This window comes from Rhamphochromis longiceps, linkage group LG10, assembly GCF_057381845.1.
Source record: "Rhamphochromis longiceps isolate RC_006_pf linkage group LG10, R_longiceps_female_GT1.1, whole genome shotgun sequence".
Lineage (NCBI taxonomy): Eukaryota > Metazoa > Chordata > Actinopteri > Cichliformes > Cichlidae > Rhamphochromis > Rhamphochromis longiceps.
Genome location: NC_140566.1, coordinates 19179295 through 19204697, shown reverse-complemented (window position 1 = coordinate 19204697; position 25403 = coordinate 19179295). Strand labels below are relative to the sequence as shown.

At 40.3% G+C, this 25403-nt stretch overlaps 1 protein-coding gene, 1 long non-coding RNA gene and 1 pseudogene across 3 annotated transcripts; all 3 read left to right on the top strand.

The window, feature by feature from the left end:
* The first annotated feature begins 9578 nt into the window (after positions 1 to 9578).
* On the top strand, positions 9579 to 12445 carry LOC146660727 (UDP-glucuronosyltransferase 2C1-like; annotated as a pseudogene). Its single transcript, XR_014913457.1, has 3 exons — positions 9579 to 10734; positions 10822 to 11535; positions 11703 to 12445. The product of XR_014913457.1 is annotated as a UDP-glucuronosyltransferase 2C1-like (transcript).
* Positions 12446 to 17545: 5100 nt separating this feature from the next.
* LOC146660726 (UDP-glucuronosyltransferase 2A2-like) lies at positions 17546 to 20625 on the top strand. Its single transcript, XM_085419618.1, has 3 exons — positions 17546 to 17872; positions 18593 to 19306; positions 19959 to 20625. The coding sequence occupies exons 1-3, from the start codon at positions 17546 to 17548 to the stop codon at positions 20541 to 20543; spliced, it is 1626 nt and encodes a 541-aa protein (XP_085275744.1). The 3' UTR covers positions 20544 to 20625.
* Positions 20626 to 21011: 386 nt separating this feature from the next.
* Positions 21012 to 24892, top strand: LOC146660725 (uncharacterized). Its single transcript, XR_014913554.1, has 3 exons — positions 21012 to 21156; positions 21992 to 23437; positions 24521 to 24892. It is a non-coding gene; the product is annotated as an uncharacterized LOC146660725 (long non-coding RNA).
* The last annotated feature ends 511 nt before the right edge of the window (positions 24893 to 25403 follow it).

The window sequence follows — 25403 nt, the reverse complement described above, 5'->3', positions numbered from 1 at the left end:
AAGTTTAACTTGCTGATTGGCAAGGCTGCACACTTGGGTGTATAACAGCTCTAGAGCAGAGCTTTCCCTCATAGCTGAGAGGTTTTATACACATGGTATTAAGAAAAAACAAGACTAACATGTTGCAACAAATTATCAAGTCTGTGACATGCCTGGGATTAAAAAGAGCTAGAAATAGAACAATTTCAGAATGATGTGCATGCAAATGCTAAAAACCCCAAACATCTTGGCAAATAATTTTTAAAAAGGTTCAATTTGCTACTGGAAACTCTTCGATACAGAAAGTTTTTTTTTTTTTGTTTTTTTTTGGTTTGTTTGTTAGGAAGGAGAAAAGCAATGCCTAATTCAGACTGGCAAAAAGAAGAAAGTCACACATTTGGACATATTCATCGATTTTGACTGGTACTGCATGAATCAATGAAACACCAGAATTAGTGATGTTGTGGTTTGATATTCTTGGTTCTTCTGTTTTTAATGTGAAGTATTTTTGCGCTTTGAACTTTAACATTTATGAAAATTATAATATTGTAATGTTGGTCTACCTGTACATACACATGAACTTTACCATTCACGGCACGACATCATTCAACGATGGACTGGATGCAACAGAAAGATGATCTGGGTCACCTACACACAAAAGGCCATTTACCACAGGCTCAGCATAACCTTGTTCTTTGACCAATATGTCAACCTTATAGATTTGTAGGGGAAAGAAGCTGGAAAGGTCATACTCTTGGCTGATGTTGAAGGACATAGTTTGGAATAAGGTCTTCAGGAAGTGCTCTATCAATAGAACTCATAAAAATGTTTTAATGAGTTCACATCTATTAACATGCAAACATAGATTTTATTTATAGAAGTCCAGAATTTATAGAATTTGAATTAGAAGATAACAAATTGTCTGTTAATCATTGTGATTTAGTAGTGATACAAAGTAAACTTCTGGACTTCTAAAGGGTCTGCAGCCTTAAAGTACGCAGCCTCAACCGTCCTCATGGGCCGCGTACTCAAAGACCGCTAAGGCCGGAAGTGCGAGGCTTGTGAAATGGGACGGTCTAGCCTCCGTCGCGCTGCCCAGGTTGCCTAGCAACCATGATACTAACAGCTGGAAACGTGTCATACAGCTTTGTTTGACAGACATGAAGGAAAAAATCTTTTGTTCATTTGTTTGTTTCTGTCTACATGAGCTTTGATCATTCTCTGTAAGATTAAGCTCAGCTCTCCCTTGTTTTAAATGCACTTTAGAACAACACGCAGCAACACTACACATGAGCGGGAGGAGGGAGGTATGGGGTCTTCACACACCCCCGTTCTCTACTAGCCATCGGGGCAGGGGGGCTGGGAGGAGATGTTGGCTGACTGATTGGCCTCCCTGCTGCTGCGGAGCCTGGGACAGTCTGCTTGCTTCCACCCCGGGGGGAAGGGTAACATCTCTTGGGTCTGGGTTCTGTTTCCCCCTCTGGGGGCGAGGGTACCTGGACCCGGGGTATAGAGTATGTTTGGGGAGTGTGATATTGTGTACATGTCCATTTATGTCAATCCTTACGTTGGGTGAGTGCTGAGTGTTTGTATATGTGTGCATGAGGGTGGGAATGCATGTTTGTGTCTGTGTGTGCCTGTTTGTCTGTGTCTATATGTCAGGTCGGGTCTTAGACTCCACCTCTCTGGGAACTTCCAGGCCCATCTCCCCTCACCACACTCCCTGCCGGTGACTGATGCCCTCAGGGGTCGGTGCATTGGTGGCTACTTGGCGGGGCCTGGCGCCTGTTGCTTGGTCAGGCCTCCTCCGGGGTGCGGGGGGCCCTCAGGCCTCTGGCTCGGTTCACTCTGGCACAGCTGGCTGCCGGCAGAGCCGGCGGGCACGCCGGTGCAGCCCCCTCTAGCTTCTGCTCGGTGGCTACTGGGTGACACCTCGTCTGGGGATCCTCAGCCCTTCCCATGAGGGTGGCACGGATGCCCCTCCGGAGGTCCTCCTTGGACTCTCGCACTCTGGGGCCTGGATCTTCTCCATGCCTGCTTCATGCCCTGGGGGACAGGGCTATGGCTCTCTACATCCTCTTGCAGACTGTTACGTCGTTCCCCCCCACCATGGTGAAGGCAAAGGTAGGAAGGAGACAGCAACACTGGACAACCACAATCAATGAAGGACGAAGACCACAGAACAGTTAAGTATCAGGCAGGATTTATTGGTTGCTTGCCTGGATAGTCAAACTTAACAACAGAAAAGAGGTGGGGGAGGAGGACTGGGCGGTTGATCTAAATCAAAGAAATTAATAAAACAAAAAGAGGTCGATAGCTTCCAGGGCCTAACTGAAAGAAAAAATGCAAAACAAAAGGCCTACCTAGCTACTCGACAAAAGGTCAGTAAAAACATACAAGAGTGGCATCAACCGCATAACCTAGTGTGACTAACAGAGTAAAACCTACAACCAGTGTATAGGGTACCCCAGCTTACCTGTCCAGCCTCCCACCACACACAATATAAAGAAGCCTGTTCGCAAATGTTTGTCAAAGCAGAAGCCAGCAGCCACCAGCTTCTTCTTCTTCAGTCAAGTTTAACGGCAGCTTGCATCCAAAACTGTTGCATTACTGCCATTTCCTGGCTGTTAACCGTCCATCACACCTGAATCCTCAGATCCTCCTGATGAGACCAATACTTCTCAAAAACAAAAACCACCACAGCCACCAGCTGGCCAGGGGCTGCTCATTTGTAGTAATCCTCGGCTTGTGATTGGCCAACTGGGCCCAGACCAGCCAATAGACACATGCCAATCAACTTCGAACTGGCCAATAGGTGGAGGCTTGACACCTGAAAGATAAACAGAACACAAAAGCAAAGCCACATCTCTTGGCACGTAACACAGACCATTACATGTGGAAACCATTTGAATACAAGCGCGCTGATCTACACAGGTATGCACACGGGTGTTCACTGTTCGTAGACTTAAATTACACCTTTCTTGGCTGCTACTTCAAAGCACATTGTGCGCTGTCTGTCCTGCGTGCTGCACAACAACATTGAATATTTAGTATTTAATGCTGTTTACACTTAGCTAGATTAATGCGATGGTGTTGTGTTTAGTATGTTGCTTTGTTTTTTTTTGCTTGTTTTCTATTCTTTCTCTCTCAACAGGTGATCCAGGAGATTTTATTTATTTTTTTATTTTTTCCCCCCCCTTTCTCACTGTCCCTCTCCCCTTCTGTTTTTCTTTTCCTTCCTCTTTCTTTCTCCCTTTCCTATCCCTCACTCATGTCTGTCCCGTCTGTAACAACTGAAAATAAAATAAAATAAATAATAAAAACAAATTCGATCAAATGGACCAATACGGCAATGCCACGATGATCCATTTGGCAAAATAAATCCATTGGGTATCCTTGTTGGTCTTCAGACAACAATTCTGACGGCTAAAGAACCAAATGGGACAGGCAAAAAAAAAAAAAAAAAAAGATTAAGCTCAACTATTGAACGGCGTATATTTTAAAGTAAAGGCTTTAAAACCAAGTTAGTACAAACGTCACTAATGTCACATAACTTTGCCGACATGTGGCCAACAGTAATGTTTTAATGTTCTTCGTTATTAAACTTTTTTTTTTTTTTTTTTTTTGGCCTGTCCCGTTTGGCTCTTTTGCCATCAGAATTGTTGTCTAAAGGCAAAGAAAGATGCCCAACGGATTTACTTTACCAAATTGACCATCCCAGCCTTGCCGTAATGGTCCATTTGATTCACCTTTTATTGTTTATTTTATTTTCACTTACTGAATACGGGACAGACTTGACTGGGGGAAAGAAGGGGAGAAAGAAAGAGGGAAAGAGAAACAGCTGAGAAGAGGGACGGGGGAGAAGGGCAAAAGACAAAAACCAACAGAACGGGCAAAAAAAAAAAAATGCATATATCAATCACCTGGATCACCTGCTGAGAAAGAAAAAAGAAAGCAAGCAGAAGAGAACAAGAGTAATAGAATAAACAACATCACAATGATATATGGGAATATGACAGTAAATACTAAATGTTAAACATTATTGTGCAGCACATAAGATCAACAGAACACAGTGTGCTTTGAGGTAGGAGCCAAAAAGGGTGTAGTTTGTGGGTGTGATCACCCGTGTGTACACCTGTGTGCATGGACGCGCTTGTTTTTTGTTTTTTTAAAAGGTTCCTTCATGTAATAATCTGCTAGAGGGTGTGGGGGGGCCACAGCCCCGTCCTCCAGGGCGTGAAGCAGGTGTGGAGGAGATCAAAACTCCAGACATCCAGAGGCCCCCAGAACACAAGAGACCAAGGAAGACCAACAGAGGGGCAGCCGCGCCACTGTCCCGGAAAGAGCTGAGGAGAGTCCCAGATGAGGGCTCACTCAGCAGCCGCGGAGCAGAAGCCAGGGGGAGTTGCAGTGACGCGCCCGTGAGCTCCGCCGGCAGCCAGCCGTGCCTGAGTGACCGAGCCCCAGGCCGAGAGGCCGGGGGCACCCCACCTCCGAAGTGGCCCGAGCGAGCCCCAGGCTCCAGGCCCCGATAAGCGGCCGCCAATGAGTGAGCCGGTGTCATTATTAAACATTTGCACATAAATAAGTGACATAATATTCAGTACTTACTTAAAGTTTACTCTTCGGCCGCCCCTCATCCGCCGTTTTTTTTTGGCAAAATTATCCACACCCACCGCCGCGCTATGCATTCTGGAATATGTTGGGCCACGAAGTCTACACTGCCACAGCCTTAAAATTCAGGGAAATGAAGGACGCATTTCAGGGCTACATTTCGAGCAGCCTTTGAATTGGGACAGCCTTCGGCGCGCCGCTGTGATGTAATCGGCCTTGAAATGCGTACTTTAAGGCTGCAGACCCTGAATTGGGATACAGCCCCTGTCTCCCGTTTACCTGCTTGTTGGATGAATGTGTGGGCGCAGGTGAGTGATGTCAGCAGTTGGGTGTGACCTTTCAATTATTGTCTTATCTTACTGGCTTTTGCCTTTGTTTAATGGTCAGCAGGAATTGTTAAAGAACTTTGGCAGGGGTATAGGGCTGGAGCAAAGGCCTTGTTGTTCTGGGAATTTCTAAAAAGGAACTGGTAGTATTTTTATTTATTTTTTTATTTTTTTGTGTGCAGTGTGGAGCTGGATGTGGGGAAAAAAGTGCATGAGTTTTACTGCCAGCTGAAAGTTGCACTGAAAGAACTGGTCAAGGTATATAATAATATAAAAGGCTGATCAGAAGATGCAGGCGGATGTGATTTGACATAGCTTTTTTTTTGTACACCACCAAATTACAACAGACATCTTGATTTGCTTTATATTGTAATTTAAATCCTACAATCATAGAACCTCAACAACTAAATGACTACTTATGAGCAAGAACTTGGCAACAGTGGGAAGGAAAAATGCCCTTTTAACAGGAAGAAAGCAGCACAGGCTATTGCATTGTAACTAGGGGAAGTTTCAGGGTCACCTGATACAGCCCTAACTCATTTGCTATGTCAAAAAGGAATGTTTTAGGCCTAAGTAGAGGGTGTCTCTCTCTTGAATCCAAGCTGGGAGCTGGTTCAACAGAAGAGGATATTTAAAGCTGAAGGCTTTGTCTCCCTTTTTACTTTAAAATATTCTAAAATATTCAAACCATCTTTAACAGGTTTGATTAATCCACAATGCAATCTTCAACATCGGCTGCAGACTCACCCACCCCCACTGCTGCTGTTCCACCTCTGACACCTCAGACACTTCACACCTCCTCCACTCACACTGCTCACTACTCTCCACCCCCAACCAAAGCATCCAGTTCACATCCAACACACTGCTCCAGCCTGTCTCTCTCAACCTGTCACATCTTCAACCTGAGCCTGAGGCTGGGGACAGTTCCACAGCTCTGGAAAACCTCTTGTGTGGTACCAGTGCCAAAGATTCCACGTCCCAAGGACCCCAACAGCTACAGGCCGGTTGCTCTGACATCCCACTTGATGAAGACCCTGGAGCGGTTGATCCTGGCTGAGTTTCGGCCCCTGGTGAGCTCATCACTGGACCCACTTCAGATTACCTACCAGCCTGGCACTGGAGAGGATGATGCATTCATTCATCGCCTGTATTGTTCCCTCTCTCACCTGGAAACTGCTGGGAGCACTGTGAGAGTCATGTTCTTTGATTTCTCCAGTGCCTTAAACACTATTCTTCCCACAGTTCTGAAGGATAAGCTGGAGAACTCAGGAGTGGACCATTACCTCAAAACATGGATACTGGACTACCTCACCGACTGACCACCGTATGTGAGAACTCAGGGCTGTGTGTCGGACAGGGTCTTCTGCAATATGGGGACCCCAAAGATGTCTTCAGCCATCTTTTATGGTGTGATCTGCTGGGGCGGCAGCATCTCTGCTGGGGACAGGAAGAAACTGGACAGGGCAATCCGGAGGGCCAAATCTGTTCTAGGATGCCCTCTGAACACAATGGAGGTGGTGAGTGACAGAAGAATGGTGGCTAAGCTGTCATCCCTGTTGGACAACATCTCCCGCCCCATGCAGGAGACTCTGACAGCACCGAGCAGCTCCTTCAGTGGCAGCTTGCGGCACCCACGGTCAGTGTTGGGAAGGTTACTTTTAAAATGTATTCCACTACAGATTACAGAATACATGCCCGAAAATGTATTTTGTAACGTATTCTGTTACGTTACTCAATGAGAGTAATGTATTCTGAATACTTTGGATTACTTAATATATTATCATGCTTTTTACAACTGCATGAATGTACTATTGCTGTGTGATTTATTACTATTACTGAAGGTCCACGGCTTCGAACCGTAGTAAAGGGACCTCTGGTTATTATTATATTTACATACTTCCAGCTCCCGTTTCTGCTCGATGACAGCTCGTACTTTTCTACTTCCTTTTTCTCCCTCCTTGCGCTCATATGGAAAAGATATATATAAAAGATATATATAAATCTTATAAAGTTTGTATCTGTCTTGTGTTAAACTTGTATGAAAAGCATATAAGAGTGAAAACAGATATAAGATCCCTTGAAAAATTATATAATGAAACTTGTATGTTTTGGATACTTACTAAAACAATGTATGAAAGTAATGAGAAAGTGGCCACTTTCATGAGTAAATCATGTAAGCCTTATATGATTTACTCATGAAAGTGGCCACTTTCATGAGTAATCACATATAAGTTTTTACTATTTCTTTTCCATATGGGACATAACGTGTATGGCAGTCCATTCTCCCTGCAGCACGGACTACACTACCCATGAGGCTACATTCTTTAGGGCTATGCCTGTAGCATTCTGTAGCTTAGCACAACAACAACAACAAAAAGGCGCTCTCTCACCCAGGAAACACACAGTCGCAGAGAGCGCGCCTCACCCTGTAACCATGGCAACCGTAACGCTGCCGCCTGGAACATAGCTGTCAAACAAAACCCAAACAGTCCTGACCCGCGACAATATGAAACAGGAAAATACCACCGTGTAATCCATTTATTTCAACAAAGTAACTGTATTCTAAATACCACCTTTTTAAATGGTAACTGTAACGGAATACAGTTACTCATATTTTGTATTTTAAATACGTAACGGTGGTACATGTATTCCGTTACTCAACAACACTGCCCACAGTGTGGGATGGAGAGATTTCACAGGTCTTTCCTTCCTACTGCTGTCAGACTCTACAAGATGGTCTCTGCAGGTGACCACACACATGCGTACAGACACATCCCAGTGTCAAGTGCAATCTTCCAATATAACAGTATAATTAGTACTTTGATCTATTGCATATAGTATTTTATTCTACTTTTTTTAATCTTATTCTATTCTATTGTTTTTCTCTCCTTATTTTTACTGGTCTTAACTTGTACTTTTTGCCATAACCAAAATATTTTCCACATGTGGGACTAATGAAGGTTTATCTCATCTTATAACTTATGATAATAGATCACAATTGTCTATCCTATAGGTAATACATATGTGATCTAATTTTTCTGCATCACTCTGAGACAGGATGCTTCTACATTTAGAGATGATGTGCAAATGCAAGAAAGCAGTCTTACATATTTGTTTAATATGCACATATGTAACCTTTACTGAAACCTGAGTGAAACTCTTTGAATGAGTCATTCCTCTGCAGATGATCAGTTAGCCATTTTAAAACTACTTTGAAGAGTATTTGAAATGAAAGGAAGGTTTGAGAAAGTTTGCAAGGTCAAGTGATGGCTTAAGTGATGACACATGTAAAAAAGCATGGATGCTCATGAGGATAAGAGTAAATAAAATAAGGAATGAGAACTTGACAAACACAGATCCTAAGAAGCTGGTGTGATCAATGGTACATGTGAACTGAGGCACGCAGCAGAACAACTCCAAATGATTGTGAAAGCACCTGCTCTGCATGTGGGAATGACAGCCCTGATATAAGATGTGAGAGATCCACTGAGTACTACAGTTGAACAGTTAAGTCAGATATATAATCCTGATTTTCATAATCTTTCCTACTACTGCTATGGTATGAATTGGCATACAGACACCTGGGCAAAACTTTAAACATAGTGGTGGTACAGGTGGCTTGAGAAGGCCTTTTTTTGTATGTAAGTGCATGGTGGTCAGACACGAGGGATGTTTTGCTACTAGTGGTGGATATGCAATATTTAAGTAAAATATAACTTACTAAGGGGCAGAAAAAGAGATAAACTAGAATACTCTGCAATAGAAATATGGCTAGGGAAGTGCCTTGTTCAAAATTTTTCAGAAGGAAGTACAGGAAAAATGTGTCGTTTAAAAGATTTAATTTGCTTCAGCAGCTGAAATTACAGGTTAAAGCGCTGGACCTCTCTGAGTGCAGCCACCTGTCTTCACAGAAAGGATGACCCTCATCGGGCTGTACAGGTTTTATACTGCGTCAATAAGAAATGACTATTATGCCAGTCTTCTTCCAGAACCCATCCTGACGTCTCCATTCGATGTCCTCTCCGTCTGCTCTTCGTCGACCTCCTATCTGCCCCTTTTTCCTGGAATCACAAAGACGGACACACAAACACCTCACTGCCTAGCCTTGATCATTTTAACATTACTGATACTAATATCTAGTTCAGGACATTTTGTTCGGACTCCCTTTGACCCCTATAACCATTATCAAGTGTAATGTGTAAGCATGCTGCAAAACCCTCTGCGCTACTACGTCATCTCAATATTTCAGCCCAGTCATACCACTGGATGAAGCTTCTGACCCTCAAACATGGAACGCCAACTTGAGCACACTGCACTGTGTATATAAAAATAATAAAACAACTTTATTTAATCCTCTTATAACGCTAACAGAAGGAGGCATTACAATGATCTATAATCCTTTTTTTTTTTTTTTTTTAAAAAGGGTCCTTACTCTTATAACTGCATGACATGTCAAGATGGTGAAAAATGACTTGGGGATTTCATTGCTCTTAGCACACGCTAGGAAGGAGAAAGAACTGATGGGAATGGTGAGGTAATGGAAGAACAAATAGATGAGAAGGAATTTGGATGTTCAAATGATGGACAAGGAACAAACATTAATATCAACTCAGGGGAAAAGTCTGCGCTGGATTTAACTCTAGTGTCAAGATCCGCAGCTGAAATTTGCAATTGGGATGTATGGGGGTAAGGAGGTATGTTACTGTTCTGCTGGAAAGGAATGATAATCCTAGAAAAGGATAACTTGTATAAAGACCACGTAGACATGCTGACCTCATGGTATGGAAATGGATTATGTAGGAATTTTACTAGCAATACTATAGTGGTCTGGCCCATTTAAGATTTAAATGCGCTGTATGTAACTCATATCATTGGTAGCATGACAATACCTTGGAGTGTTTTTAAGTAGGCAAAAGGGGCGCAGGGACAAAATTGGGGCATTCTAAAACTTCTGACCAGATGTATGTATGTGTCTGACTGATCCACTCACTCCCTGCCTCCGTCCAGGCCATGCGACATATGGTCATCTGCTCAACCACAGAGCTAACACAGCACTCTAGGCTGCCTATTCTTGTGTTCGCTGAATATGTGTCGGTGGTCCAGTGTGCTGTTTTATGCAGCTTTGTATTTTTAAGGTATTCTTGGTTTGAGAAATGATCAGCTTTTATATTACCTTTTGTTGGGTAATTGAAATCCTTGTCTGCTTTACAGAAATGTGCTTCTTAAATTAGTGACTTACAACAAATACATTTTTTTTCCATTTGGGGTGAGGGGAGAAAGACATCAGGTAACTCATTTACATTATGTAGAGAGCAAGGATTCCTTTAGTTAAACTGCTGACGATAGGTAAGGAAAAATTTGAATGGAATCTTGCTGCAGTATGTATACTGTCGTTTGTCATACAAGTATATGAAATCATTCCATGTTTGAACATATAAGACTACCTGTACTTGAATGTCAGGCAGAGAGAAGTCTGTTATGAGTAAGGGGATCATTATTTGCTTTGGTCTGTTACAGAAGCGATGCCATCATTTTGTGCCTGTGGGATGCCCATTTTCCTCAGTCTTTTCCTGATTTCATTTACACCACATTGCAATGGAGGAAACATTCTTGTGGTTCCTGTAGATGGCAGCCACTGGGTCAATCTGAAAATCCTTCTCGAAGAACTTCATGCCAGTGGACACAACCTCACTGTGATCAGCCGTCTACTAGCTGGTACATCTCTGAAAAGTCTGATCTTTACACATCCATTACAATTGAAATGGATGAAGATCTTGAGCATTTTTTAGATGGGTCCATAGAGGAATACATCAGGGTATGTGACATCTTTGGCTCCATTTGATGGGGAAATTAAGTAATTTGTGTGTGATAAACATGTTTTAAACACTCTTTCCATTTTTAGATGCAAAGAGAGCGAGCTTCACTGCTGAATTCCTTCAAATGTATAAAAAAATTCCTCTCTATGATTTTTCAATTCCATTCATTGTGGTCTGAGTTCATAAATCAAATCCTTGATGATCAAAATATGGTGAAAATATTAGTAGTTTCCCAGTATGATCTGCTTCTAACTGATCCTGCCATGCCATCAGGGGCTGTTCTAGCCAAATATCTCAAACTTCCATTAGTACTTTATGTACACTGGATCCCTAGAGGGGAAGGCCACTTTGTGTTGACCCCTTCGCCACTCTCGTATATCCCGGTGCTAGGATCTGGTTTAACAGACCAAATGAGCTTTATTCAGAGGATCAAAAATATATTTTTCTATATCTTTACCTTGTTCCAGCAGAACTTTATTTTTCTGCCAATCTATGATGACATGTGTAATAAGTATATTGAGGGTGGATGTGATGTCATCTCAGTACTACAGGAAGCAGACATTTGGTTGTTCAGATCAGATTTTGTGTTCGAGTTCCCTCGCCCCACTATGCCAAACATAGACTATATAGCAGGATTTCAGTGCAAACCAGCTCGGCCTCTGCCAGCAGAGCTGGAGGAGTTTGTTCAGAGTGCCGGGCAACATGGAGTCATCATCATGAGCCTGGGAACTTATGTCGATGCTTTGCCCAAAGAGATTACAGATGAAATCGCCAGCGTGTTTGTGGAGATGCCCCAGAAGGTAAAAAATGCTGCAGGCTTTGTTTTGTCTCTTAATTGCACAGGTTAACACTATGCTTATGTAACAGAATGATTCTTCTTGTCAAGTTGCCTCTTCATGTAGAAAGATAAGTGCTCTTACTCAACATTGTGAGCTGAAATGTATTTTTTTTTTGTTTTTCTGTTCAGGTGATCTGGAAGCATAAAGGAGACCGACCCTCTACACTGGGAAACAACACACTAATAGTCGACTGGATGCCACAGAAAGATCTTCTGGGTCATCCACAGACCAAAGTCTTTGTAGCTCATGGAGGAACTAATGGTGTCCAGGAGACCATTTACTATGGGGTCCCTGTGCTCGGCATACCCTTGTTCTTCGACCAGTATGACAACCTTCTACGACTGCAGGAGAGAGGAGCTGGAAAGATTATTCAGCTGGCTGATGTTAATGGCCACAGTTTTGAGCAAGGTCTTAAGGAAGTGATCCACCAAGAGAGCTACAGGCAGAACATTCAAAGACTGTCACGTTTGCACAGAGATCAGCCAATAACACCCATGGAGAAGGCAGTCTTCTGGGTAGAATATGTGATGCGCCACAAAGGGGCTCGTCACCTGCGTACAGAAGCTTATAAGATGCCCTGGTACTCTTACTACTGTTTAGATGTACTGTTCATATTGCTGTCTGTGATCACTGTGCTGCTTCTCTCTATTGTGGCTGTTTTCAGATTTCTGTGCTGCCGAAGACAAAGAAAGATAAAAACTAAACAAAGCTAATTTTGCTGGGACATTCCAAATATTGTCCCTAGTGTTGTAGTTTCACTGCAAAACATGCTAATTATGACTCTGTATTTTTTTCTTAAGTAAAGTGACAATAAAAATAAAAAAAACCCTCTAGAACTACATTTCACACACATTGTGTGCGTGCATTAAAACTGAATTTGGAAAGAAATTAAGTTGCTTTTAAATAAGAATGGAATCTAATGATTTGTAAACCTTAAACCCATATTTTATTCACAATAGGAGAGAAGAAATGCATCAGATGTTTAAACTCTAATTTCTACTGCATGGAAAAATATTTTTTTGGCTTTGATGGCAAAAAACGGGCATGATTTTTGTCATGGAAGTTATTACAAAAGCCTGGGAACACTTTGAGAAATCACTGACTGTTGTGGAATTTCAACCAGTAACTTCTAATACAGGAAGCTCCGAGATAGGCTCTCTGCTTGAAAAGGAGCCGGGGAGGAGACTTGGCCAGCTCTAACTGCTTCTTAACCCTCAGGATGTTGATCCTGCTCTCTCTGAACGCATGTCCACAGGGCCCACTACTTAAGCGCTCCACTCAGGCACACCTGTTATTAGCAGCTCTCCTTTAAATCTGTGTGCTTGATAACTAACTAGATTTCAATGTAGTGGTCTGGAAAAGTAGGCCCCAAGGATATGTTCATTTTTAAGGCTAGAATAATCTACAAGAGCTCTCAGTGATGTTAGAGTAATATGGTGGTTTTTACCTTTACTCTTTCACAAAAGGAAAAACCCCCCAAAAACAAACGTCTACAATTTTACAGGTTCTGAATGCAGGGTAGGTTAATGCAATTTAGCAGGAGCAAAGCTGAAACCAAATCAAATAATCATATACTCAAGTGACTTTAATTATACCTACCTAATTAACCTACTCTGATCTAATGCTAATATGTGATACTGATCTTGGAGCAGAGACAGGAGGTTGGGCACATCCAGAATGAAGATGCCCCTGAAGTCCAACAGGGAAACAGCATGCCTTGGAAATTCAATCCTCAAGTATGCAGTGAAAATCCAAATCTTAAAGTTCTTATCCACAGGAAAACCATTAAAATCTTGGAAGTTGTAATTCAGCAGAAAAACAAAAGAAATCCAAATCCTCTTGGATTTATAATGAACACAGCACAAATAAGCAGAGAAAAAGCTGAATAATACATAACCAAGTTGATCGCTCTGGCATCTCTACTAAAACGTTGAACTAGGTTGATTCTTCTGTACTGCTCATATCACAGGAGACTAAAAGATGAATAAATGAGCTCTTCTGCACAAAACTTTTATACCTGGTCCTCCTTTCTCCCCCCTCTCTTTCTGGACGTCAGTGAGATGACATCTAGTCTCACCTCGCCATGGAGCAGGCTGTCTTCTGGGTAGAATTTGTGATGCATCACAAAGGAGCTCATCACTTGCGTGCAGAGGGTTATAAGATGCCCTGGTACTCTTACTAGTGTTTAGATGTAATGCTCCTAATGCTGTCTGCAGTCACTGCTCTGCTCCTCTCTACTTTTGTTATTTTCAAATTTCTGTTTTGTAGAAAAGTAAGAAAGAAAAACAAGTAAACAAAGCTAAATGAGACCCATTTTAAAATGAGAAAAAAAATCTTGTATTACCTTGTATTTTCACTAAAATGCAAAACAGTAGTTTACAAAGTTACAAATACATATAAAAATACATTTTCTTAAGAACGTGATACTTTGATTTTGCTACAAAAAATACATATAAAAAATACAAAGAAAAGTCAATTGGACCCACTTTTTAAGAAAACTGCTAAGTAAAATCTTGACATTTTAAACCATTGACAAAAAATCTAATAATCTTTATAAGGGTCTATATATAGCTATCCATCATATTTGATCAGGAATGCCTTTTAAAATTATATTGAATGACTTATACTCATGTAAACACTCTACTGGAAGTTTTTTACATTTTTTATTAATTTATTAAATCTTTATTCAACATCAAAACTAATAAAACCAAATAAAACAAATCAGAGTTAGCCTAACAAACATTCAACTTATTGCACTCTTCACTTACAGAAGTCTTAATGAGACCTCTGGACTCTCCCATGGAGAAAAAAGCATTTAGCTATAGTGTGCTCTGTAGTTTCAAAATAAGGTGCAAAATAAGAGAATGCTGTTTGAGACAACTGCAAAGTATAGAAGATGCATTTACGCAAATAGAAAGGAAATTTAACCAATATTGCTTTTTCTATTAAAATGAAAATAAAAGAGGTCCCATCATTGAGTCTTGGGGCAAGAAACAGGAAAAATCCAAAGAGAAGTGGCAGGCCTGTGCCCAAAGCTAGGAAATGCAGCTGGACAGCAGGACAGATGAACAGCTCCGTATCAGGAGAGTTATGTTGGGGAGGGCCTGCCAGAAAGAACATTCACAGACTACAGGGGTGACCTGAAAATTCAATCTATCTTGTTATAGACAGGTTGTTGATGGACAAAAAGGTACTTTTCAAACACAGGAAAATTCTGTACTGAGCGGTATGTCAGTTGATGCTCTTCCTGGTACAACCCAAAAGGGGATTTGTGTCTCATCCTGGAAACATGAGTCATTTGATTGTTAGGCAAACGTGTAAGCCAAAACACTATAAAGTCACAAATTTTATCAATAAATACAAAGAAATAGATTTCAAATTTGAATAAAAAACCAAAAAATAGGGTAATTGTTTTTAGAATATGCTACAATGTATCTGCTACAGTTATTTGTGAAAATACACTACCTCCTGAACAATATTATCTATGAAAGTTAGGGTTTCAGTGGTGATCCTTTTTAACATCATAGCACTTCTCAAAATCGTCCTTATTCTTTAGTTTATAATTCTTTGGAAACTTTAATTTCCCATTTACTGCAGTCATTCTTAGTATCTGTAACATCTTAAACAATTAGATCACTTTGAACTGAAGCAACCAACATTTTATTTGAGAAATTTAAAATGAGTATATCATTAATGCAAGTATGTCAATGTGTATGCATAAAAAAGGTAAACAAGGCATTTAAAACCCTGAAACTAAATGATCTCCTGTTGCTGGTGAGAAAAGAAAGAAAAAAGACCGGCACACCAAACCCTGTACAGGTGTGGCACCTCTAGACCTCTACCACTCCTTATGTGTTTTACACAAAACCAGGAAGAAAATACAGAGAAGAAGTAAGCAGTATGGGAGGAGTCATCACGTGTCAGTGTTAGTGGCTGATAAACCATAATACCCGTTCAGGCAGAAAGGGTTAACAGGGTTAAAGCAGTAGGTTTAAACAGATAATCTATCCAGATTTAAAGTCACCGCAACTCACAATAAGTTCCAGTAATTGTCAGTGAATTTACTTTCTTACAAATGCCAGACACGAATGTGCCATACAGATAACCGGACTAAAGTTAAGCTCTGGTAGGTTTCATTCTGTTTAAACGTTACAGTTTTACTGTAGAAGTGTAGCAGCTGGATTTTACAAAGTAATTGTTATACACTGCAACTTGAGGCAGGCAAAAACCGCCCTTAAATTACTGGTGATAGTGTTTCTATAAAGAGCAAACACATTAAACAAATAGTTTTTTTTAAGAAGCATTTAGAGATGTTCATGCTGTGTGTCATCTTGCCTGCTAATATGGACCAGTGCCAGGGATGTCTTAAATTCCCTTGAATTTCAAAGTAATTCTGTTGCAATCAGTCAGCTTGCTAATGTTTTAAACCTCATGAGCACATATGTCTCTCAAACAATTATCTCAAGATAATTAAAAAAAAAAATCCAAAATAAATCTTCTCACTGAGTCTGTTAAACTTTCATTGTTTTAAACTAAACATACGACAAACCACTCTCACTGTTCACCTGCCAAGCATAATTTTTATTCTGTAAAAGTCCTGAATGAAATCCAAAAGGGACTAGAAAGCCGCAGGTGTTAGGACCCAGCAGAGACATCAGTAATACCTGCATTTTTTTCCTTCCTGAGGAAATTGAGATGGTTGTTTTTCTCTGGCATGTAAAACCAAAGCAGCAAGAGTGGGTTCACCAAGTGAAACGGTATTATGAAAATTAACTCACAAGTTTGCACTCTGTCTTGAAAATCTATCTGCAAATCGTAGAGGCACTAATGATTAGCTTACACAAAGCCATGATCGGTGCAGCTATTATGAAGTATAATTTTAAAGCGCTTCCCCTGCTTTTTTGGATGTAATGAGCAGCCATTAAGGACCTGTAGCTGACGCCCTACGATTTCAAAGTTTACTAACTTTACTGCAATCTACAGGCACAGCTCCGTGGACAGTCATGTAAGACACATAAAATAGTCCTTCAGAGTGATTACTGGGCATGTATTTTCTTATAAATATTAACATATTTAAAAGGTCTTGTGACAAATGATCAATAGGAGGCAACTTTGATTGTTTCCCCTTTACTTCTTGGTATTTGCTCTTTCTTTTTTTAGAAGCCTTAATTCGTATAAAAATAAGAAAATACAGTGTACATAAAATACATATTAAAATCTAATAATATTCTTGATGGTTACACAACTCATTTTTATGTATTAAGTACTTTTACTTGTGTCATTTACGCCACTGGACAATACCTAATTATACTTTTTAAAGTAGTGTAGCTTGAAACATCAAGGTTTTAGTAAAGGTTCTAAATTCTTTCTTTGACTGATTCTAAGTGGATCGTAAGAGGAATGTCAGGCCTTTCAACTAGATTTAATGTTCAAATATGGTCAAATAACCTCTAGGTCAAATCCCTGAGGAAACTAAATACATTCCATAAGAGCATGATAGCTTATGTATTTATTATCAGTTTGTCAGTTTGTCTTTTTTGACACGTTAGTCTGCTATAAGCATTGTACTTATGTAACAGCAACAGTCACAAAGGTGCTCACAGTGAAACAGTATCAGTTCTCTGATATCACTAAATTAAATTTAAAAAAAGTGACTTGTCACGTGTCACAGGTAACTAATTTACCAGAGAAAGAACTGCTCTTGTATAACACTGGAGTTTGAACCCATATGTAAGGAATGATGCATTGGTAGTCCCTGGGCAAGTCCCTGGGCAAGCAGGACTACTGTTGCCTCTTTTTACTGTGGGTAAGTTCATTTCAGACACATCTTCCTTCTCCTGTTGACAGTTGTTGAAAGTTTCTACTGTTTACAAATGTATAAAATAATCTTGAATTGTACTGTATATATATTTAGTCAAACTTTTTAACCTTTACTTGTCATATATATCTTATACGTGGTACATTGACTGATATGACCCTGTCTCCTTCTGACATTATAGGAACCATGGCTTCACATCGTGGGTGGGGGTTGTTTGTTATACTCACTGTTTGCCTCATTTCATTAACACAACATTGCAATGGAGGAAACGTCCTAGTTTTCCCTGTAGATGGCAGCCACTGGATCAATATGAAGATCGTTCTAGAAGAACTTCATGCCAGGGGTCACAGCCTCACTGTGATCAGGGCCGCAAACACCTTATTTATCCCTGAGAAGTCTGATATTTACACATCCATTACAATTGATTTGGGTGAAGATGTAGACAACTTCTTCGAGGTGTACCTTCAAGAGCATATGAGGGTATGTGACTATGGATTTAATGTATTTATTTCGGTGTGATGCATTGTGAGTCGGGCAGCGGTCAAAGGTGGAAGCTTTAGCAGTCTGATCCCAAGAGCTTTGAATTCCCACCAAGATTTGTATTTCCTGCTCAGTGCCTCCACTTTCTAGTTTTCCCCAGTGGGTGAGAGGGTTGCTTCGCTGCACCTTCAGGTTAGGGAATGTTGCATGTGCTAACTCCATGAACAAGTTGCTGGCCTAAGAGGAGAAGTTAAAGTATGTTGGGATCTTGTTCACAAGTGAGGGAAGGAAGGAGTGGAAAATTCTTTGTGTGAATAGCATAATATGCAAAACGCACTGTAAATAAACATCTACATGATCTGCACCACAGTTGTGTTTATAGTTTTATGAATGGTGAGTGATAAATATCAGAACTGAGGAACAATATTACCTCAATTCAGTGAGTTTTATGGTAAAGGAGATAATAAATAAAAGTGCTGAAGCACCCTCCCTTACTATGGCTGCCCTGCAGATACTTTGTGTGACTTCACTTAGGAACCTCCATAATGGAAAATGACCATTTGACTGGACCCTGTATCTCTTTGCTGCTGGATAAGGTGGTTGGGGAGAGGGATGTCAGTGGATTTCTGTTTAGACCGCTGCCCCAGACCTGAATAAGTGTCAGAAAATGGATGGATGGATTTATTTATGAATAACACGTTTTTTTCTAACTATTTTTAGGCACAGAGAGAAGGGACTTCACTGCTGACTTTCCTCAAACTCACCAAGGATTTCCTTTCTATGATTCATAAGGCTCACGTGCTGATATCTGAGATGGCCAAACATATTTTGAATGATCAAACTATGGTCAAAAGATTAAGAGATTCCCAGTATGATCTGGTTCTAACTGATCCAGCTATGGCCCCAGGGGTCATTCTAGCCAAATATCTCAAGCTTCCCTTAGTGCTCAACGTACGCTGGATCACCAGTGGAGAAGGCCACTTTGTGTTAGCTCCCTCACCCCTCTCTTACATCCCGGTGCCAGGATCCGGCTTAACAGACAAAATGAATTTCATCCAGAGGATCAAAAACATATTATTCCATGGCATTACGCTGTTCCAGCAGAAATTCTTGGTGGGCCCAGTCTATGATGAGATGTGTGATAAGTATATTGAGGGTGGATGTGACATCATCTCACTTCTTCAGGAAGCAGACATTTGGCTGTTCAGGTCAGATTTTGTGTTCGAGTTCCCTCGCCCCACTATGCCAAATGTTGTCTATATAGGAGGATTTCAGTGCAAACCAGCTCAGCCTCTGCCAGCAGAGCTGGAGGAGTTTGTTCAGAGTGCTGGGCAGCATGGAGTGATCATCATGACTCTGGGAACCTTAGTTGATGCTTTGCCCAAAGAGATTGCAGATGAAATCGCCAGCGTGTTTGCCAAGATGCCTCAGAAGGTGAGAGAGCCCCTATAATTTACAATTTTAAAGCTGATACGTTACGTTCATTATAGGTGTTGCATTAATTTTCAATCAGCTAAATTATTGTAAATACAATTTATAATCTGAAAGTTGTAGGTACTTAATAGCGTTACAAATAACTGCCTAACTGAAGCAGAATAATGAAACAATTATAATCATATAACAATATAATTTCAGCTGTCTTTCTGTCTGACCCAGAGGTAGTGTAAATCTTTATAATTTAAGATAGACAGAAAGTCTTTAGACTGAGAGGTAGGGAGAAAGAACCAAAGGTTTGTTGAACTTAAACATTTTTAATAACAAAAAGGGAGGAACAACTGAAAAAACATGGCAGTTGAAGAGTATATGAAGTAAGTAGGAGAGTTCATTTAAGGGTAAATCCAAATAAGCACAAAGTCTAAAAAAACAACTAAGGACAAGTCCAGCAGGTGAACTGTGAAGAGAGGGCAGACAAACAAAGGAGTGGAAATGACATGTAAAGCAATACTTTAAAAATAAAACAGGAAAACCACACAAAGACTACTCACAAGTCAGTAAGTTCTTTCCAGAAACAAAAGCTTTTATCATTACTGTCTGTTTCAGGGGTACTTACATACTAATGGTCTTTATTTTTTTGTTTTCTAACCAGGTGATATGGAGGCACAAAGGAAACCGTCCCTCTACACTGGGAAACAACACTTTAATGGTCGACTGGATGCCACAGAAAGATCTTCTGGGTCATCCACAGACCAAAGTCTTTGTAGCTCATGGAGGAACTAATGGTGTCCAGGAGGCCATTTACTATGGGGTCCCCGTGCTTGGCATACCCTTGTTCTTCGACCAGTATGACAACCTTCTGCGACTGCAGGAGAGAGGAGCTGGAAAGATCATCCACCTGTCTGATGTTAATGGCCACAGTTTTGAGCAAGTCCTTCAACAACTGCTCCATCAAGAGAGCTACAGGCAGAACATGCAACGAATGTCACGTTTGCACAGAGATCAGCCAATAACACCCATGGAGAAGGCAGTCTTCTGGGTAGAATATGTGATGCGCCACAAAGGGGCTCGTCACCTGCGTACAGAGGCTTATAAGATGCCCTGGTACTCTTACTACTGTTTAGATGTACTGTTCATATTGCTGTCTGTGGTCACTGCTCTGCTCTATTCTATTGTGGCTCTTGTTAGATTTCTGTGCTGCCGAAGAAGAAGAAAAGCAAAAGCTAAACAAAGCTAATTAAGGCCATATTTGTTTAGAAATACTGTAGTCTAAAGTGAGTTATGTAAAGCACTGTTTTTATAGAAAAACATATATATAGCCATTCTTATCTCAAATTTTTATATGGTACAAATGACTTGACAGTTGTTTTTTACTAAGTGAATTGTCAAATATACATTTGGTGATTAAATATAGATTTAATGATACATTAAAAATCAAGATCCTGTGATTTTTAATGCCAAAATATCAGTCTCTGACTGTTAGACAATGACCAAATCACATTTTATTTTGTTCTTTTCTCATAAAGTGCTCTATAAATAAAAAAAATTTAACATTTAAAAAATAGTTTTAGTGTTTTTACTAAAAATAATGTCTGGTAACTTTAGCAGTCTGATCCCAAGACTGCTAAACTTCTGACCCCACTTCCGCCAATCCCTTTATTGTGGCGGGAATGAACCTGCATAAGTTCCGGGTCAAGCAACTGCGTGTTTCCTGCTCCTCTGGCTGCTGTTGTCCCTGTGGTTGGCGTACTTGTCCGATATCGACAAATTTTACACTACATACCAGTTGGCAGCGTACAATAACCCGGCCGATTCATTCATCTTTACACCACCTCACAATCGACTCAACGGTGAGTTATTTGTTTGTTTTGTTTTGTCACAATTAATGAAAATGCGGAGCCGCCATCGCACATGCTAAAACGCCGGTAAGCTAATGCTAGGCTAGCGACAGTAAGTGCAATTACTAGTTTTATTTATTGAATATTGTGGTTTTTGTTTATTCCATTATGGCCGAATGTTGACTTAACGTATCTAGAGTTGAGCGAGTGATTTGATTTTTGCAGTTTTGTCTGCTTTGGATGTTTTTTGTTACTTTTCTGATGAAATGCCAAAACGGCCTTTAAGATTTTGCATTGAGTTAAATTCCATTGAGATTATTGAATCTGTTGCGCAACACCTCAAATTCAAATTTTATTTGTCACGTACACAGTCATGCACAGTACGATATGTAGTGAAATGCTTGGACAACTGCTCGTGACCTAAAGAAAACAAAAAAGGAAAAGGCTATGAATAAGATTGGAAATAAATATGAAAAATTAAAAAGGGTATATTTAACTAGGAAGGAATAAAATATAAATTAAGGTTAAAAATGAAATAACTGTACAACACAAATTAGAAATTAGTGGTTAAATGTGGTTAAATGAGTTTTGTAAATATATTTGATCAACTTTGGATAATGTTTATTAGCTTTATTGCTGATATACTTTGATGGGACCCATGAGAATGTTTTTCCATAATAGTATTTTGAATGAAATTCATTATAAGAGATGATGGTTTATTGATTGTTGTATGAAACATGGCATTAGTTACTTGTCTTTGTTATTTATGTATTTATTTTGTCACAGCAGTAGAATGCTGTTTCATTTTCTTCGGTGAATGATAATTTATGTTTTTGACCTTGTTTAGGTCAGGTTTTTTTTTTTTTTTTTTTTTTTTTTTTTTTTTTCTCCCGCGATCAGCCCTGATCAGCACGAGATGGCGAGCCACCCTACCACCGCTACGTTGCGGTAGGAATCGTAAACCTATGGACTGAATTAAACTGTTGACACATGACCTATCACAGGTCCATGGAACTGAACTAAATCTCATACTGGACTACACCTCATCCCACCTCCTTTTGGAACCTAATAAGCTGTTTTGTATTGTCAACATTATTTTTGTTTGTGATATATATGCATATTTTGGTTATTATTTTGTACATCCGTCTATACATTTCTCATAACAAACATAATATATATATTTTGAGCTCTACTTTGGCTTCCTGTGTTTTATTCACACACTCAGGCTCCATAGTCGAAATGAATTTTGATAGCTCATTGTCTATGAAGCTGCAGTCAGGCGCCCTGGTCCTTTAACCGCGTTACACTGGCAATGTCTTTAGTAATGATAATAACAATGACAATTTTATTTATATAACACAAATCTCATTTACTCTACATGGAGGAAGATGGCATTAAAACATATGTAATTGATCTCATGTCTGCAGGCAGGTTGTTCCAAAGTACAGGATCACAATAACTGAAAGCACTTTCAGCACACTGGGATGTTATTCTGGGAACAATTAAAAGATCTGAACACGATGCCCTGAGAGTCCTGCAAATATGAAATAATTAAAGCTACTTGATATGAATGCAAGTAATGTAACACCTCTGTGTAACTTGTTGTCTAAGTATCAAAGACAGTTTATTGTTTCCTTTAGGACTCCTGTATTACATCAAATTGTGAGAACTGGCAAGTTGATTACAAACCAAGAACACATGTAACTCATTCTGCCAGGATGCTGTAAAAGCCAATTTGTCATGGTCCTGGGTCGGTGACCCAGTGTTTTTGGTTGTGTACTTTTACTTTTGATAGTTTTTGTATTATGATTGTTGTGTTCCCTCTGTTTGGTGTTTCCCTGCTTGTGTATCCCCTTAGTGTAGTAGGTCTCTGTGTTTAGTCCGCGTCTCTGAGTCTGTGTTTCCTGTTTTACGTTGAAGGTCTGTCTTATGTCAGTGTGTTCTGTTTACGTTGCCCCTGCCTCGTCAGCTGTGATGTCTTCCAGGTGTGTTCCCCTCCTGTTTCCCATCCCTTGATTCCTGGTGTGTGTATTTCAGGGGCTGTATCCCAATTTAGGGTCTGCAGCCTTAAAGTACGCAGCCTCAACGGTCTTCAAGGGCCGCGTACTCAAAGACCGCTGAGGCCGGAAGTGTGAGGCTTGTGAAATGGGACAGTCTAGCCTCCGTCGCGCTGCCCAGGTTGCCTAGCAACCATGATAGCTGGAAACATGTGGTTGACAGAAATGAAGGAGAACATATTTTGTTCGTTTGTTTGTTTCTACATGAGCTTTGTGTGATTTAATAAGTATCTGAGGTAGGGCTGGGCGATATGACCCAAAATTCATATCTCGATATTTTTTAGCTGGATGGCGATATAAGATATATATCTCGGTTTTTTTTTTTTTTTTTTTTTTTTTTGTTTTTTGTTTTTTTTAAGCCATAAAGTAAGAACAAAAAGAGAGTTCTTAGTCAAAGCTGTGTCCCAGATGTCACACAGGCACTTTTATTAACATACAGCACAGATGTACATGAAAAATTACTCAAAATTAAATTATGAGAATTCATTAAATAATAATGCTCCATAAATAAAAGAAAACAAGGTTGTTTTTGTGCTAAACAAAGAGCTCACAATTGTGCAGTCAAAATGTAAACTAAAAGACGCTGAGCGTAATAACAAAGACAGATTTCACAGCTGCTCTGTTCCCAAGTTTTACTGTGTGACTGATAGCCTGGAGTTTGAAATCCGCTTCATAACCACCTCTCTTACAGGTGCCATTTATGGTCCTTATACACACACAATACGGTAATATTACGTTGATGCACAGTACGTATCACTCCGCGAAGCTCCTCGGTAGCCGTAATGCGCCGACAATCTATTAAGCGGTGCAGCTCCGTAGCTTACCAAAGTCGTACTCAAACATTTTTGACAGATTGCTGAGCGCCGTGTACCACATAAAATCGGTTCGCGGCCATCAAGCACAACCAGAATTCATACATAAGGCGCGCTATCAACTTTTGAGAGAATGAAAGGATTTTAGGGTTAGCGCTGTTAGCTCGTTAGCATGTTTAGCTCGTTAGCACGTTGACGCCGTCCAGCCCCACGCATGGGGCGATGCGCAGTAACTCGTTAACGGAGATTTGCCGTGTCCGTCTTGTCGCTGCCTGCACGTGAAGCGATGGGGGAGGAGGGGGAGTTGTCTTCAGTGAAGGCGAGGCGGAGTAACGTTGCGTAGAGACAAAAGTGGACGAAAGAGAGGCAAACTTGCGGCTCCACAACTATAATTATAACGTAACATAGACTATATCGATATAAAGGATATTGTCACATCTTATATCTCGTATAAAAATATATCGATATGTTTTAAAAACTCGATATATCGCCCAGCTCTAATCTGAGGCTGAGACCACAGGACTGTAAAACATGATTATTGGGCTTCATTTCTGTACTGAACAGTCATTTAAGATTAGCTAGTAAATAACAAATAGTTAATGTTGTTCATGAGACTAGAGTCAGTGTAAATATGATATGGCCAATATTATAGTTATTATATTAATCATTATTAGTTATTACAGCAATGAGTTTGAACTCAAATCAAATCACTTCTATTGTCACATTACATGTGCAGGTACACTGGTACAGCACATGTGAGTGAACTCTGTGTCAAATACTGAGCTTCAGTAAAGATTCAAGTTGCAGCTATTTATGTCCTATCACCTTAAATCTTCACTCAAAGACACTCAAGTATCTTTGACAGTGTGTATTATATATATAATACAATATACATATATGTGTGTGTGTGTGTGTGTGTATATATATATATATATATATATATATATATATATATATATATATATATATATATATATATATATATATATATATATATATATATATATATATATAAATAAAAACACCCAGCACGCCCCTGCGGGCGGTTTATCCTTCAAGCTCGGGTCCTCTACCAGAGGCCTGGGAGCTTGAGGGTCCTGCGCAGTATCTTAGCTGTTCCCAGGACTGCGCTCTTCTGGACAGAGATCTCCGATGTTATTCCCGGGATCTGCTGGAGCCACTCGCCTAGCTTGGGAGTCACCGCACCTAGTGCTCCGATTACCACGGGGACCACCGTTACCTTCACCCTCCACATCCTCTCGAGCTCTTCTCTGAGCCCTTGGTATTTCTCCAGCTTCTCGTGTTCCTTCTTCCTGATATTGCTGTCATTCGGAACCGCTACATCGATCACTACGGCCGTCTTCTTCTGTTTGTCTACCACCACTATGTC

Bases quoted from the DNA above. Each gene is read 5' to 3' on its own strand.
- LOC146660726 (XM_085419618.1), top strand. From the start codon at position 17,546: ATGACCCTGTCTCCTTCTGACATTATAGGAACCATGGCTTCACATCGT. The intron at 17,873-18,592 runs GTATGTGACTAT...AACTATTTTTAG, and splicing joins ACCTTCAAGAGCATATGAGG to GCACAGAGAGAAGGGACTTC. The intron at 19,307-19,958 runs GTGAGAGAGCCC...TTTTCTAACCAG, and splicing joins TTGCCAAGATGCCTCAGAAG to GTGATATGGAGGCACAAAGG.